General features: G+C 40.0%; 1 protein-coding gene across 3 annotated transcripts in view; it reads right to left on the bottom strand.

Moving 5' to 3' along the window:
- LARGE1 (LARGE xylosyl- and glucuronyltransferase 1) overlaps positions 1–16,336 on the bottom strand; it is a gene marked incomplete at both ends in the record, with an annotated part of 199,152 nt that overhangs the window by 21,092 nt on the left and 161,724 nt on the right. For 2 of the 3 annotated variants that reach the window (XM_080359314.1, XM_080359315.1), the window contains 2 exons: positions 401–564; positions 12,253–12,408. In XM_080359314.1, the coding sequence (XP_080215440.1) occupies positions 401–564; positions 12,253–12,408 (320 nt within the window). The remainder of the gene's footprint in view (positions 1–400; positions 565–12,252; positions 12,409–16,336) is intronic. The other variant, XM_080359316.1, reaches the window with a different exon arrangement.

Raw genomic sequence — 16,336 nt, 5'->3', positions numbered from 1 at the left:
GTAAGAAAAGTCACTGATTGAAATTTTCTGCAAGGAAAATGCCAATGAAAGCAAAACTAACACTATATAATGAGGAAATACTGTGTGTAAAAACTTGGTCAGCTACAACTGCTTGTCTAAGCCTATTACAAACTTAGCAATTCTGCCAAGTAAAAACCCCTGCAGTTCCAGTATTCAGCCTCTTGTGAACATTCGTGTGTGCTCTTCAGAGCTGAAGTCTGGATACATGTGTGGTATCTACATGTGCTACTTTTAAGTCAAGGAAGTTTTTACAGGCTGACATGCAAGTTTCTATAAGAAAGTGAGTTTTTTCTTTCCTTAAAGCATTAAATGGTTAGATTTCTCTCCAAGAAAATACTAATTGTCTCAAGCTTCCAGATGAAGAAGAGATTTTCCCTACCTGTCCATTGACAGCTGAGCCACCAGAGTTACATCGGTATTGTCTGAAACAGGCTCGTATTCGTAATGTAGAAAATACAAATGAGTGCGATGGACGGTGAAACGTTCTCGACGAAATTCATAGCATAAGTCATCCTCATCCAGCTCAGACAGCTGTTTCTGGAGCTGTAAGGCAAGAGTCGACATATAGATAAGTTCTTCATAATTATTTTAGCAATTCAGAGAGAACAAGGAGCTTGGGAACTTGGAATATAGAGAGTAGCGGGGTTTTCTCAAGCTTCACTCTTGCAAGTCACTTGGCAAGAGATTAGAAGAAGGCACTTGTAAGTAAATGATAACGCAGACAGACCATTGCATTATGACCTATATATCATATATATTATCTGTATTACACACTTTCAACATCCAGACTAGCAATGAAACAGTGAAAAATCACAAATTTAATAAACCCCAAATTTCGGAGTTAATGCTCCAACATGATGCATAGTGTTTTTCCTCATTAGAAGCAGAGTTTCAAAAACTACCCATAGACATACAACTCCAGTAGACAAGACTGAGCAGAAGATTAAGGTTGGAGGTACCGGACTGAGCAATTCCCATTCTGCTGCCTCTGTTGGAGAACAGCAACTGCTGCGTAACAGCAGCATGGGAAGACAGCTGGAAAAGTAACATCTTTAACTGACCAGTATTCCATCTCTTGAGATTTACGTACCTGCACTGGTTCAATATTGCAAGGAAAATAATCTTTCAACTGCAGAGGTGCCAGAATTAAGCCTACACTTCTTAAGGGATTTATTCTTTGGGTATCTAGTTTGAGAAATCCAAAGAATGGCAGATTAGCAGAGAACTGGTAGTTTTTGGCTCCCTTGGAAATCAAGCCCCTTCAAAGTCAAAATGAGCATCTCAAAGCAATCCAATACTGAGTCGCTTAGAGATGTAGGTTCAAAAGAATATAAGTTCAGCTCTGGGGAAAGGAGGAAGAGAAAAAATGACCAAATGTCCATGCAGCTGACCAATCCCATACCTGAACTACATTATTTTAAAGCCAAATATCTGTCTAAATTATTGAAAATGCATTCACTTAGAAGGGAAAGGCAGTCCTACCTGCTGTAAAATGCACAACAAAATGTAATGAAGATGAAAATTGCATATAGTCTTAACTGGTCAACTTCCATTTGTGTTGCTCTAAAATGTAGGTTTATTAATAAAGGTATCATTTTTATATTTTATTTCTTAAAAGCATCCTACAAGAAGAATTACATATTTATCTGAAAATAAGAAAAATACAGGAATTTTTTACAAGTTTTTATAAAGATCACAGTGCACTTCAAAACTGTTTAATGCATCAGATTATTGAATTATAGACATTCATTTAGATTTTAAAATCTTTTTGTCCTGTTCAGAATGATTTAAGGTAATAGTTTCACCATCTTCAAGAAAAAATATATTAAAACTGAGGTATTTTTTTGTTCTAATACTGTGTTAAGAAGAAGAGCCGTTGTTCTTGGAGCTATAAGCATAATGGTTGCCATCAACAATAATGCTTACAGCTGAATGTTTTCCTGTGAAGTCTGAAGAAATAATTCCTGATATTTTCCTGTACATCAGTCTATAATCTTCTTTTGAATAATGGAAATAACCTCCTTTGATTTCAATGAGTTTTGGATCAGGCTCTCATTCTTCTGTGTTATTGTTCTGCAGAGATCTTAAAACGGCCCTCAAGAGAGACTGCTATTAGAAAGACTACAGTCTGAATCTTGACAAGTCTTTACTCAAGTAAAACTTATATTGAAATCAAGATCTCCTTTGGTGGAATAGAAATCAGGAATTCTTTTACGTATTCTTAGAGTTTCACTCATTCTGCTTTACAAATCATCATTCAGCTGAGCTTGTACTTTGTTTTCCAAATCATATTCAAACAATATTCTAATTAAACCCAATATTTACAACAATGGCCAGAAAGAACATTGTATCTTTCTGTTTCTTCTTTGAAAAGATATATCAGTATGTCCTTAACAGAATTATCAAGGAAATTATTGAAATTTAAATGGTTAAAACAATAGCAGTAGTCACTGAATGATTATGAGATCACATTTGTGTTGCAAAGTAAGAGGATATAAACACTTAATCATGAGCTAAAGAATAACATGTGGGGCTAAATGATGGCTTTGTGCACTACAGAGTCCTAGGTGGTGGAAGAGGACAAGATGCAGCTTCTTAGAGGCCTCAGCAGTATTTTAGTGGTGAAACTCACCAAGTCACAAAGTTGGCGATGGAGGTGAAGGCGAGCAGCAAACAGCAAAAGTTCCCTTCTGCTTCAGGGACCAGGAAATCTTGCTCTTTCTGCTTCATTTTGTAGGGTCAGGATTTTATCTCTGTCTTGTCAGGCTTTTTCTGAGCCTGCAGCTATGCTGATAGTCTGTGAGGTTCTCCCTGGCACTTCCCATGACTCAGGACTTTACGCAGTGTTGGGACCCAAGAGAAGAGATGAGACAGATGTGTGCGTACCCCTTGGAGAGAGCAGCCCCCAGAAGGACCATTGGCATGGTGAGTCTCTGCTCCCAGAACCCCCACTTGAGTGCAGGCAGGCTGCCCAAGCAGAGGCTGTGGGCATCACTGGGCAGGACCAGAGAAGCAGCTCCAACAGCACTTTGCAGGAAGGCTTATGCAATCCTTGCCTGCCCATATCATGAGCCTGAACTGCTAGGCAGCCTTAGGAGCTGTGCTCTGCAGGCTGGGCAAACACAGCTTAGTGAAGGTGTGCTCCTTTGGGTAGGATAACCAACACAGGACATTGCCTGTAGTATTGTCACTGAATATGTGGCAAGCAGTCCACACTGAGGATGGGCCTATCCTGCAATGGTGAGGCAACAGCCACTGGAACACAATAGCGTGTGATTATCCATGTGAAAAATCCTATTGGAAGCAATGCTGGACATGCTTGACACTCCGGATTTGGTCCAGTGAAACCCATAAGCTCAAAAGCCATCTCACTGAAGCTAACAGTATGGTGTGGGCAAATTAGCAGGACCAAGAGCTGGGTGCTGCACAGTTTTATTATAGAATCACAGAACGGTTGGGGTTGGAAGGGACCTCTGGAGATTGAGTCCAACCCCCCTGCTAAAGCAGCTTCACCAGAGCAGATTGCACAAGAATGTGTCCAGGCAGGTTTTGAATGTCTCCAGAGAAGGAGACTCCACAGCCTCTCTGGGCAGCCTGTTCCAGTGCTCTGGCACCCTCAAAGTAAAGAAGTTTCTCCTCATGTTTAGACGGAACCTCCTGTGCTTCAGTCTGTGCCCATTACCCCTCATCCCATTGTTGGGCACCACTGAAGAGTCTGGTCCCATCCTTTTGACACCCACCCTTGAGATATTTATAAACACTGATGAGATCCCCTCTCAGCTTCTCTTCTCCAGGCTGAGCAGACCCAGCTCTCTCAGTCTCTCTTTGTAAGAAAGGGGCTCTAGGTTCCTAATCATCTTTGTAGCCCACTGTTTTGTGCAAGTTAAGAGTCCTCCTCCCTCTCTGACTTTTTTTGTTCCTCCCACTAATATAATTCAGATACTCATGCCCCAGTATCACACACACATTAAATATCTGTCTCCTCTTTACTATGGAGAGACACATACAATCTATAGATACATATTGTGCACAGTCATATGCAGTTTTGCACACAAATTTAAAATGAAAAACGTTAAAGACGTACGACATTCAAAAGACAGGGAGTAGTCTAAGATAGGCACATATATATCCTTAAATATATCTCTTTCTGAGCTACCTCCTATTCTTTTCAGTTACACCATCACATGAAATTTCTCCCTGCATATTGTGTGGATTTATTATTTACATACAAAGAACTTATAGCTTGGTTTAAAGTTTGCTCTCCCTTTATGTCTTTGTGAAAATATGGGTTTATAATGAGAATGCTGACAGATCTATGCAAACAGATGCTTACTTAAACACAGTGTACCACCAAATAAGGACCTTAGTGTCAGCTGGATTTGATAAAAAGATGGTATCACCATTATGTATCCCTCCATTATACTTACAACAACACACCTAATATAGCAAAGACTTCTTAACCTTGGACAGTATGTATTCTCATAAGCAAGTACCTCTTTAGCATAAGATTCACTGTTTCTACAAGATTTTCAATGCTAAGGCTACTTGCCACTGAGCATGAGTTGAAAAATGTATTCTTCGCAGACTGTGCATGGTAGATGTTCTTTTAGGAAATACTGTACTGGGAAACAAGACGTGATTTCATTAGCATCATGATGTTACTTGCTCCAGAAATAAAAATGGCAGCCATGACATGGAGAGTGCCCAGACAAAGAGACAAATACATAAAAAAATCTATGCTAAGTTACTTCTCTGGGCAACCAGCTGTGGCAGGTGATCAGACTTCATCTCAGGAAAAGTAATTTTTGAAGCTAGGCTGGCCAGAGGCACAGGCAGGCCAGAGGGTATTCAACAGTACCATAAATCGTCATGATTTACCAGGTCTAATTGTCTGACTAATACATTTGTATCATATGAGGTGCTGTTTTCTATCTCCCTTCCTAAGGCAAATTTGTGATTGGCTTTAGCCTTTTTTAACTGTTATGTCACAGGAACAATTTACTTCCCACCAAAATCTACAGGAATTCATCTCAGATGAGATCAGTCCAAAATCCAGGATCAGAAGTATTTTCTTAGGGATTAGCGATCTTTTTACAAAACCACCAACAAACAGTGTTTTGCGTCTAGAGGCTATTTAGATCTTGGGGAAGGGGATAAAAGCCCTAATGTAGGCATCTCTCTCTCATCAAGTGTTTAAGGTGAAGTGAGATGACACTAAGCTTAAGTCACTAACTCACTCAGTATCATGCTAACACGACAGGAATTGAACAGCTTAGATGAAAAGCTTTAACTTTCAGATCATCTTTCCTTCTGCCAGTGTGTGCAGGTAAGATTCACAGCACAAAATCAACTCAGCTTAGCCACTGAGATGAAAAATAACACCAGCCCAGGATGAAACTATAATCTGGTTATAAACTGCAGCAGTTTCATTTCCTCCTGGGTAGCTGTCCCAGTTCCCACCAGTAGGGAATCTGGATTGCAAAATTTAGCACTTTGACAGTGTATGAATTAACTGCTTTCTTTAGCGTGGCATAAACAAAGCAGATGATGATGTAGGGAGGAGTCTAGTTTGGGATGACCTACATAAAGTACTTCAGGCTTCTCCAATGATTAGTAATAAAAGCCAGACTAATCCCACATCAATTAAACCTTTATTCCTCCCATGCCATAAAAATTTGTACACTTGCTATGGGTCAAACTGAGCCTTCTGTGAAACAAAGCTGTGCTTAGGACAGAGAGGGACCTTGCTAGGTCTGACCAAGCCTACCTAGCATGAGGAATTTTGCTGCAGCACGTAAAAAATAGCTAATACTCTTGCTAAATGGAAGTAATGGCTTATTTTGACTGCAAAACATAGAATCATAGAAACATTTCATTTGGAAGAGACCCTCAGGATCATCAATTCCAACCATAACCTAACTCTAGCACTAAACCATGTCCCTAAGAACCTCATCTAAACGCCTTTTAAACATGTCCAGGGATGGTGACTCCACCACTTCCCTGGGCAGCCTGTTCCAATGCCTGACAACCCTGTGAAGAAATTTTTCCTAATGTCCGACCTAAACCTCCCTGTTACTCGGGAGAAGAGACCAACCCCCTCCATGCTACAACCTCATTTCAGGTAGTTGTAGACAACGACAAGGTCTCCCCTCAGCCTCCTTTTCTGAAGGCTAATCAACACCATCAAGAACTCAATTTTTAGGCAGGCCTAATACCTTAGAACGGTCTGTAAATATGAAGTACAACTTCTCTTGATCTCAGCTGCACATGTCAGATCTTGGTAGTCCTCTGCAAAAGCCCTGCCAAACCTTCTTGCCTGAGCTGTTTCCAGACCTCCCCTGCAGCACAGTGCCTTGCTTGGTGTCCTTGCTTTTGTTTCCCCAGATTGTTCCTAGCCCTGTTCCTCCTGGTGTGGCACGTTCCACAGCCTAAGCCAGTCACAGCTCTGTTTCTAGTCCCATGGTCCTTACTTCAATACTCTGCCAGCTCCCTATACCTACAGGTACCATCAGTCCTTTCTTCTTCTGCTCCAAATACTCTCTCTCCAGAACCTCAATGAAAACTTTTCTTTCTGCCTTTGATCTAGCTTTCATCCCTTTTATATGTGAATCTGGATTTTTTTATCCTCCATACTGTCTGGACATCAGTAAGGGCAACAGATGCCTCCCAGAACAGAGACCAAACAGGTGTCTGCTCTCTGCTCTACTGTGCAGTCAGAACCTGGCATGGAGGTCTCAAAAAAAACAGTCACAGAAAAAGCCAATTTTTGTCCAGGCCCCTTGCCTGCAGCATGCTCAACTGGTCACTGGGATATATAAAATCTGGTCAGAAGTATCCATGCACACTCCCAAGAAAGAGTCTTGAGAGACCTGAGTCTCCTTAAAAGCCAAAGAAAACACCACTGTGGATGTGTAAACAATGATTTTTCAGCATTACAGTTTGCTTAAGTTTTCACCAGGTTGGCAGAAGACAGGTTCCTGGCCCAAAAGTTAGTTCCTTCTCTGAGGTATGGGGTATTTCCATGAAGAGGTCATCAAAAGTTGTGTTGTGGGAAAACTCCCCAAGCTTTTCCCCATGTTTCACCTCAAAAAATGAGAGAACAGAAAAAAAGAGACGTATCAGTATGCCAAAAAAGAACATTCCCAGTCCATACGATTGCCTATCTAGCAATATTATAACCAGTTGAAAGTGGTACAATGGCAACTTTCATGCAACTAACAGGATGGGCTGCCAGCTCAGCATTTAATAACAATAACAGTTGTAATAATAGAAAAAACCACAGGATTTCACCTCAAAACTGCCATTTACTGCCTGTTATTACTAAAGAAAGACTATGTCATGACCAAATAGTAACTTTAAATCCAAGTCTTACAAATGATGCAGTATTCTGAAGTTCTGCAAGAGCAAAAGGTAGTCAAAGCATCAGTCTGAATGCAAGTCCAGTGCCCTGATACTGGCTTGGAAGCTCCCTTTGCATGCTATCTTGAGACATTCAAAAATGGCTAAATTTGTTATTAGAGTTTCTACTATGTGGTATAGAATCTCCTGCTTTTATGGTGGACGTTACAGCCATTTGCTAATATTAAGAACCTCTGTTTTTGCACAAAAAAAGGAAAGAAGTAAAAAGACATTCAGTAAGTATACACCTAAGCAAGTATTTTCAGGAAGAACTAGATTTTTTACACTGTTTCTTTTAAACTGATTTGAAAAATCTGAAAATAAAAATCTGCAGAGAACTTTTTCCTGTGTTTCATTCTGAAAGTCTTCTCTAATATAAGTCTACTGTCCTTTTCTTAAACTAAGTAAAATCAGTGATAAAACTTCCTACTGATCTTGCTCTGGACTTGGATCAGGACATAGGCTCCACTAATAGGGGACACCCCATTCAACCTTCAGATTTAATGCTTTGGCAGAAGTACCTGGCACGAAGCTGTCTGCAGGAAGGAAGTTTTATGAGAATGCTAAAAGGTTGAGTTTGGGTCAGTGTGCTAAAATCAGGCTTGTAATATCTATTTCATAGCGTACCTATAGAGATAGGTTGGGACACAGAATATCTTGTTGCAATATTTTAGGTTTTACAGTAGGTCCTTTAGAATGAAATGCTGGACATAAGTATTAAAAGCCAAAAGGAAATGTTAAAATTCAAGATTATCTTCTGCCTTGCATCAAAGTAATAAAGAAGGAGTGAGAAGGGGGAAATAGCAGGGAATAAGTAGGATGGAGTGACTAAGGATGTGCTACAGAGGCCACTTGAGTCAATGGATGTATTTACAGGAGGATTTGGTTCATATGCTGAATTTCCCATCCAAAATCTGCACAAAGGCAAAGGGGTGACTGTAATACAAATTTGTAGAGTAAAGTCTGCTCTGTGTAATCTCATTTTAGCACATACTGAATAAAGGAGACTTACAGTACTGGTCTATGCCAAGGAGAATGTGACAGGCTCTTCTCCACGCCTGTCCCTGCAACACACCGGGTCTTTCAGCTTGAATATTTCAAGGAAAGAATGAAAAATGTAGGTACACATAAACATACATAAAAGCATTTTTACATAAACAGAAAAATGATCCCCGTCTGTGTTTCTTTTCCTCCAATATTTCCATTTCAGAGTGTTATCTGTTCTGTTATTGTCATTTGTAACATTTTGGAATCTAATAACAGTGTTGCTTGGTGCAGTTGAAGATCAACAGCTGACTAGATCAGGACTACGCAGTATAAGATCCAAAGACTGCCTTTAGACCTCTTAAACATCAGTCTGTGGTATTATATTTCCTTAGCAAACACTAAAAAAAAACCTGCTAATCCTTCCTCATGCATATAAACATATATTTAAGGACACATGTATGTGCAAACATACACATGAGGGAGTTCAATGTAAGGTTTGATTACCTTTTAAACTAATGCCCCTTTATGTATTTCTGGCACTGTAAAAAGTCCTTCAAAACTGAAGATACACAACTTATATTCATATTAAGGCCATCTCAGTACTGATGAGAAATGTAAAGGGGCCTTAGAGTAATAGAACCAGCCCAGCGGAACTCACTGCCACACTTCCTTTTCACATTTCACAGACATTCGCATTACAAATGAGATTCCTTAATTGCATTTTAAATAAAACGTCACTACAAATATTAAACTATAGAGAAGCAATGGCTGGCATTTTGGAACAAGACTTTAAGGGCAGATTCTGATACAGCCAGACTGTGAGTGACAGACACACAGCCACTGCTTCTTGCACAACACGGCTTAGTGCATTTTGTGCTTAAATAATTCTCTCTGATTATAAAACTATCAGAGCTATTCTGATATTTTATCCACTGATCCACCATGCAGAGAAGCACAGGCAGCTGAAGGAACACCTTTTACCCATATACAATGTCCAGCATAATAAAGCCCAATTGTGATTTTGGGCTACTAGTCTCAATTGAGAGAACAAAGGAAAAAATAATGGCTATTAAGATAGCTAGTATTAGCAATAAAAACTACTCCTACTTTATAGCAATAGCAATTCTTACTTTATAAATACTTGACTCTGCAGAAATTATAGCCTTTTATATAATAGATATGTTTAGGAATCCTAACAGAAATGTGTGGCTGCATCTTGTCAGACTAAAGGTCCATCTTGCCCAGCACCCTGTCTGCAGCTGGAGAGGAAGGTAAGAGCAGGGAGAGCGTTTAGCGATGCTTTGTCAGAATGCTCCCCACGTCCCGAACTTGGGGTTCAAGGACTTGCTGCACCAAAAGCTTAACTGCTCCTGACTGATGTTTCTTTCCATGAAGAGTCACTTCTGAGCATATGTAGATTTTTAGCAACATTACCTCCAGCTCAAAGCTCCATTACATCGTGGGTGAAAAGTCTATTTTTGTTTTGAACGTGCTACTTGTTCTTTCCACACCTTGTGTCCCCTAATTCTTGTACTGGAAGGAATGACAAACAGTGGTTCCCTGCCCACCTTACAAGATGCTCTGCTTCGGAAGATTATCCTACAATAGATCACAGCAATGTACTGTTTTTTAATATGACACCTGTGACACTGTATGTGCTACATTAGAGAGAGTGAAAGAGTGGCGTTCATGATAATCCTATTCTTAGAGCCTCATAACTTCAAAGCTGAAACTTGCCTATTGTATTGTACAATAAAAACAAGATAGAGTCAAGTTTAGAAGGGAGCTTACATAAAGAGTAACTAATAAGAATTAATAAAATAATTAAATAAGTATTAATAAGTAACTAAATAAGAATTAATAAAGAGTAACTAATAAGAACTAATAAGAAACCAACACCTTCTCCAAAGTGACTACTGTTAGGCTATCTGAAGCTAGGTTTTTTTTTTCTATATCCAATTGTTTTGACAGAAGGCTGTTAAGTTTTTGGTGTTTCATGGCAAATTCGGATTCATGTATTTTTGTATGTCTAGCTCACTCTTTTCCAGTATCTCTTTTTTTTAATTTATAAATGGAAGAATGAGTTACTTTTCCTTTTCAGAGACAAGCCATACCCTATACCATATTGTGTTCTACTTGTCTGGAATAAGAAACAGGCTTGAACAGTTAGTCATTTCCAGCGTCTGTCAACTAGATAAAAATTCAGTAAAATGAGCCATTTTAAACTTTTAGGACTGCCATTTTCAGCAGCAAGAACTTGCATTCACTGTGCACTGCTCCCCAGCAACTTGTCATCTGGAATAAATCTGCTTATTAAGTGTTAGGGAATAGATTTACAGAGCTGTGGAAAATACAGCAACAAGTCTGTGACTGCATTCATGCTCTTTGAACTCACACAACATGTTTTGAATCCAGTATAATTTTAATCTGCATGTGATGAAGGTGTGCTTTCTTCTGTTGTCTCGCTCACTTTTTCCCTTCCTATGTTACCCTCTACTTCCGTCTGTCGTATCCTGATGTCTCTGACCATCAGATTCTTAGTGGTCTTTTATCATATTCAGTTCACTTCATTGTCTAAAAGCCTGTCACTCTTGCAGAGCATTTTCCTTCTCCATGTGCTTTTGCTCTCACTGTGCGCTTGCTGCTTCTCTCTCTCTTCCCTGCTTCAATCTCTCCAAGTTAACGTTTATCTCATTTCTCATCATTTCCCACTCCTTTCACAACATAGTGGGATGGTCGGGTAAGTATCTGGGAAGCTATGCCTTGGGCTAAAATATATCTATCCAATGTCTGAGTTCTATAGTTAAAGAATTGGAAACAGCATCTCCTGTGGTCATTTTATCCACAGACTAAATGGAAACATTACAAGCCTCAACAATGCTATTGATTGCCAATTACCTCTTAACTGCTAATGTGTACATGATACTGGCTTCGCTTTATTGATTTTTATAGAGAGAATGCTGTATATTTTAGATGTTTTTTTTCCTGAAGATAACATAAAATATTACAGGTTCCTTTTTATTCCCATTCAGACTACATAGCCAAAATTGATACTTAGTCTAGAAATCTCCACAGACCACATTATACACAAGGAGTTCATATACATCTGTGTATATTGTACTACATGTACTAAGGCATAAACACATAAGAACATATGTATGCAAACATCCTTGATTTCAAACATTTCCAAAGGATCTGCTTCATCTGAAAGGTTCTGATTGCAAATTTTATGCAGATTCACATAAATGCTGCTGTGTTTGGTCAGGGGCAGTGCAGAAAAAACATGCAGCCTCACAGCCTATGTGAATCTTGAAGTATTAACCCATTCTATAGCTTACAGCATGGCAAAAACTCATAGACCTAAAACCAGTAGTCTTGAAATTTTTATTTCATCTTCATTATTTGTGTATTAGTATCTACTAGCCAAAATCGACATCACCATATGCTGAACAAACACACAGTAAGAAAGAAACCCTTGCCCTGGAACGTTTTAGGTTTAAGGGTGAGATGTGCAGAACTGCCTAATGGCAGTAAGAGCCCAAATACTAATTTTCAGTTTGTGATGTTACATTTGTTGGGGATTTTTAAAAGGCAAGGTAGACAAAAAAACCCCACAAAAAACAGAGGAAAGGAAGGATTAAGTCAAGCGTTTTACAGGCAAGGAACTGAGGCACAGAGAGACTGAATGATGTGCACAGCGTCACTCCTGGAATCTGAGCACCGACCTCAATTCTCCTGAGTCCCTCGCACCACACCACTTGCGCCACCAACTCTCCAAGTCTTCACGTAGCCTGTGCCTTGTATGAACCCCCTTTTAAATTGTCAAGCCCTACGCATCCCACTTACATTTTCACTGTTAACATCTGCCTCGCTGGGGCAGCCAAAGAGTTCCCGTCTCAGCAAATTCCCATCATATTCCAGGAATGTCAGGTAGAGATTGCGGAAAAACTCCACGTGCTTGTTTTTCACTCGCAGCTTCTTCGGTGAGTTCCAGTGAATCACCTCAGAGGGAAAGAAAGAGAAAACACATCCTGCTGTTAGAATACAGATTTGCTTTATCTGCTCTTTTTATGTGTGTTCAGTTCGCTGCCCTCTTAAAAACAACAACAACAAAAAAAACCCAACCTCAAACCACACACACCTCTGTCTTTTTATCAGGAGGGCTTTGCCACATCTTTCACAAGTAACTGCATACTCCAGAGGTGATGTGCTTTCAAACTCCTCCATAGGATTACCTGCACATCCGAGTCAGGTGCTGCTGCGGTTTGTGATGCAGCGCCTCCTAAATGCTGCTACAACTCTAATCACAGACCTTATAGGTTATGGACTCTGTTGCAGAAAGTGGCAGGACAAGGGACACAAGGATGTAGGTATTAAAAATTAATCTCAGATTTCCACATGACTGTTTCAACTAATGAAATTGATTCACTGTTTCAGGCCAGGCAGACTCTTCTCTAGTTAGGTATAGAGAAGAAAAAGCTTGAAATGAATTCCTACACCCATTTACACCCTTCAAAAAAAGACTGAATTTAATCTAACTTCCTTTTTGCCATTGCTTCATTTAAACATGACTGACCTCAGTGACATTACACAACACAGTGATGCAGTAAAATGCTTCACTCTTTGGATTCCAATTTCTAGCAGGTATTTAGCCTCTGCTAACTGGAGATGACTCTCACACTGCCCTAGATTTAACTCTAATGCTGACATAAAGGGCCTGATTCTCATTTACATCAAGGCGACTCTGCACTGCTGCCAGTACGAATGAGAACAGGGGCATAAGGAAAAACTAAGAGGGAGACAAAAGTGGTTTGCAGGAATGATTTCATTTTATAGAGGCTATATTTTAGGCATAAGAAAAAACAAACAAACACCAAAAGCTTTGTATTCAGTTTTATTCCTTCTAAAGAGATTAAACAAATATCTCCCTTGGGAATATTTCCAAGCTCGGAGTTCTGGAGGTTCTCTGAACCCATTAAGTGAATTGTGCGAAGGCACCGTGTCACTCACACACAGCCACAGAGCTCAAGGCCAGCTGCTGAGCTGGGCGCAACGTAAGTTTGCTCTGAACATCGCATTTGTGGGAGGGAATTCACGGAGCTGAAGCGCAGCACGTAGAACAGAAGCAGCCCAGAAGAGATGAATGCAGTTTCCTTCCTGTCAGCAGAACAACTCCACAGGACAAGAGGGCCCTCTGAAATCACACTACCTGTTGCTGAATGAGTGAACTGGAGGAGAAAAGAGCAGGACCTAGCCCGAATTCTTCCTGTACTAACTTCAGCAAGCAACAGTCTCTACACAGAATATTTATACTGACATAAAAACAATGGCACTCTCTTCTACATAACCCAACACCAATGAAAATACCTCCTGACAGGGAAAGCATTATCCCTTCCTGGGATTTCACTGTTGAGAATACTAGGATGTCAGAAAACCATACATCCAGTTACAGAAAAGCAACCCTAGGGGAAAAAGATCATTTCAGAAATTGGCAAATCACTTTTTCCACTTATAGTAACAGTTTAAATCAATATCATGATGCATCTACACACTGTACAAATCTAAGAAATTATTTGGACAAAAATATTTGCTGTAGATATTTTTCCTAGGTAAAGCTGCATTCTTTGCTGGTTTTACATTTGTCCATAAGTTTGGAAGCATAGCTTAACCATGCAATAACATGTTTCTGCAATGTGTGCTGAAAATACAGAACACCACAGAAACAAAAAAGGCTTTAGGTAGGTTAGGACATAAACTTAAGATGACAGATTTCCTCCACTGAAAAACAGGTCTACAAAAATCTCCTTTCTCTGAAAACAACTTGGCATATTTTATACATTGCATTTAACTGCAGCAAAAGGCATTAAATGCATGAAAAAAAAGTCTTAACGACTGAATCCTACCTCAGGGCAACAGGCACATGTAACAGAAGCACAGGGCTGAAGGAACCTAAAGGGCTGCTTAACAGTTTTACAGGGTACTAGTATGCATTTTTACAAGCAGACATAGAATAGAAACTGTCTGCTGTTAACTTGCACTTATTTAAGAGTGGATGAAAGAAAGCTGAGAAGCTGGAGAATGGGACAAAAAATACTTGCTAAGAAAAATCTTCTGTGTATTCATCCTATTACTCCTACTCTATGTGAGGGTTTCCTTCTGGATGTCTTTACAAGCATCCTACCGCTCTGTTAAGCCCTCTAACCACTCATCACAGGGACCACAAGCACAGAAGTGGCTAAAATGATGATAAGCTCAGTGACTGCTATGGGACAGGCTCCTCGCTGCCACAGGAACTTCCCATCAACACACACTATGTCACATCGCAGCCAAGTTGTGGTGTTGATGCCTCTACCCAGTGTGTGGGGGATGATGTCCAAGCCAGGGAACTGCAGTTGTCAGCAGGGAGGCTCTTTGCTGCTGCGCTTCAAAATCTTATGTGTGCGTAAAAGCTGGTGAGTGTCAAGGGCCTCGCTGGTAGTTCAGATCTGATCAGATACGAAACATGTCACGATGCTGCATGTGTACAGATGTCAGGGGAGCCTGGAGTGAAGAAAGCTGAATGGAGCTGGTGACTATCCAGAAAAGCTGATTTTTTAATCAAGGAAGACAGCACAGGCCAATGCAGCTAAAGAACACCAAGGAACCGTGCAACCACCTGGATGACCTGAGGTAGGAAAACCACAAAGCAGGTCTGGCAAAAAAAGCAGGCCACTTTTCAAAGGTAACATGATTAGATAAACATTATGTGATATATGAAAGCACAAAAAAGCAGGTTTCAAAAAGTGACAAGACTCTTAACCATTGACATACAACACCGCCTCCAAAGACCACATTCTTTTTTTGCTGTCAGCCCACAAATTCACTTTCAGTTCTGACTGTAGCTGTCTGATTTAGTCTATTGCATCATCTGCCACAGCAGAAGTTGTACAGACCAAGACAGCCTTGCATAGGCTGGCCACAGGCATTGGTGAGGTACACGATGAAGACAATGGGCTGCACAGGTAAAGCTATGGCCATTGTGTTAGAAACTACATTGTAGGCAACAGTGAATTGATTAGAGAAGAAAAAAAATCAGTTGGAAATAGAATACCGTGAAATCAGAAGGGAAAAAAAAGTCAAACTTAGAATCCACTTTATTCCCAAACTGAGCAAGTGTTATCTCAACATTAAAAAGAGAAAGTGAATCTAGAAACTAAAAATCTCATTACTATAACACCCTCTTTCCAAGACTGAATTGCACCATAATACTGTGTTTATTTCTTTTTCTATTTTCCTTCCTAGTTTCTAAGTTATACCAAAGCTCTGTTGGCTTACAGAAGAGTCTGCAGCTAGAACATGCAAAATTCTAGTGTTGTTATCTAGGTGGACACGTCAGGAACAGTGCTAAGCCTTCAGGCTGTCACATGGATCCTTCCCACTCTTGATCAAGGCCTCACGAGAACTAAGAAAAATATGCTCCTTCATCTTCATTTAGCAATTTAAGCACTGAAAGAGCAGAACTTAAAATTCCACATCTATTTAACACTCAGTTAGTTGTCATTAAACATCTTGGCACTAGCTACATTTCCCTTAATACCATCTGAGTTAATCAGCAATCGTTACCACTCACTGATTACGCTCAGCCAGCCTCCCAGAATACTTCCATACACTTGTGACCTGGTGAGGGAAACTAACGGAGGCAATAGTTGCTATTTATTCCCCAGGTTCCGACCCAAAGCACTCAAATTATGACACAGTTGGACCTTTGTAAACTGGCAATGGGATCTGAGATGGAAGGTAACACAGGATGTTATACAGTGGTGAAGTGTAGGAAAAGGTTCTAAGGTCAGTTATCTGCATGGAAATAAGCTGGGAACAAAAATCTCAGCAAGCCTCCTTGGGTTACCAGCTGCATTGTCCTCTCTGGGGAGATTAAACATTTCTAATCTGA

The sequence above is a fragment of the Nesoenas mayeri genome (assembly GCF_963082525.1).
Source record: "Nesoenas mayeri genome assembly, chromosome: 1".
Taxonomy (NCBI): domain Eukaryota; kingdom Metazoa; phylum Chordata; class Aves; order Columbiformes; family Columbidae; genus Nesoenas; species Nesoenas mayeri.
Note: the sequence above shows the minus strand (reverse complement) of the source record. Positions and strands in the feature narration are given on the sequence as shown.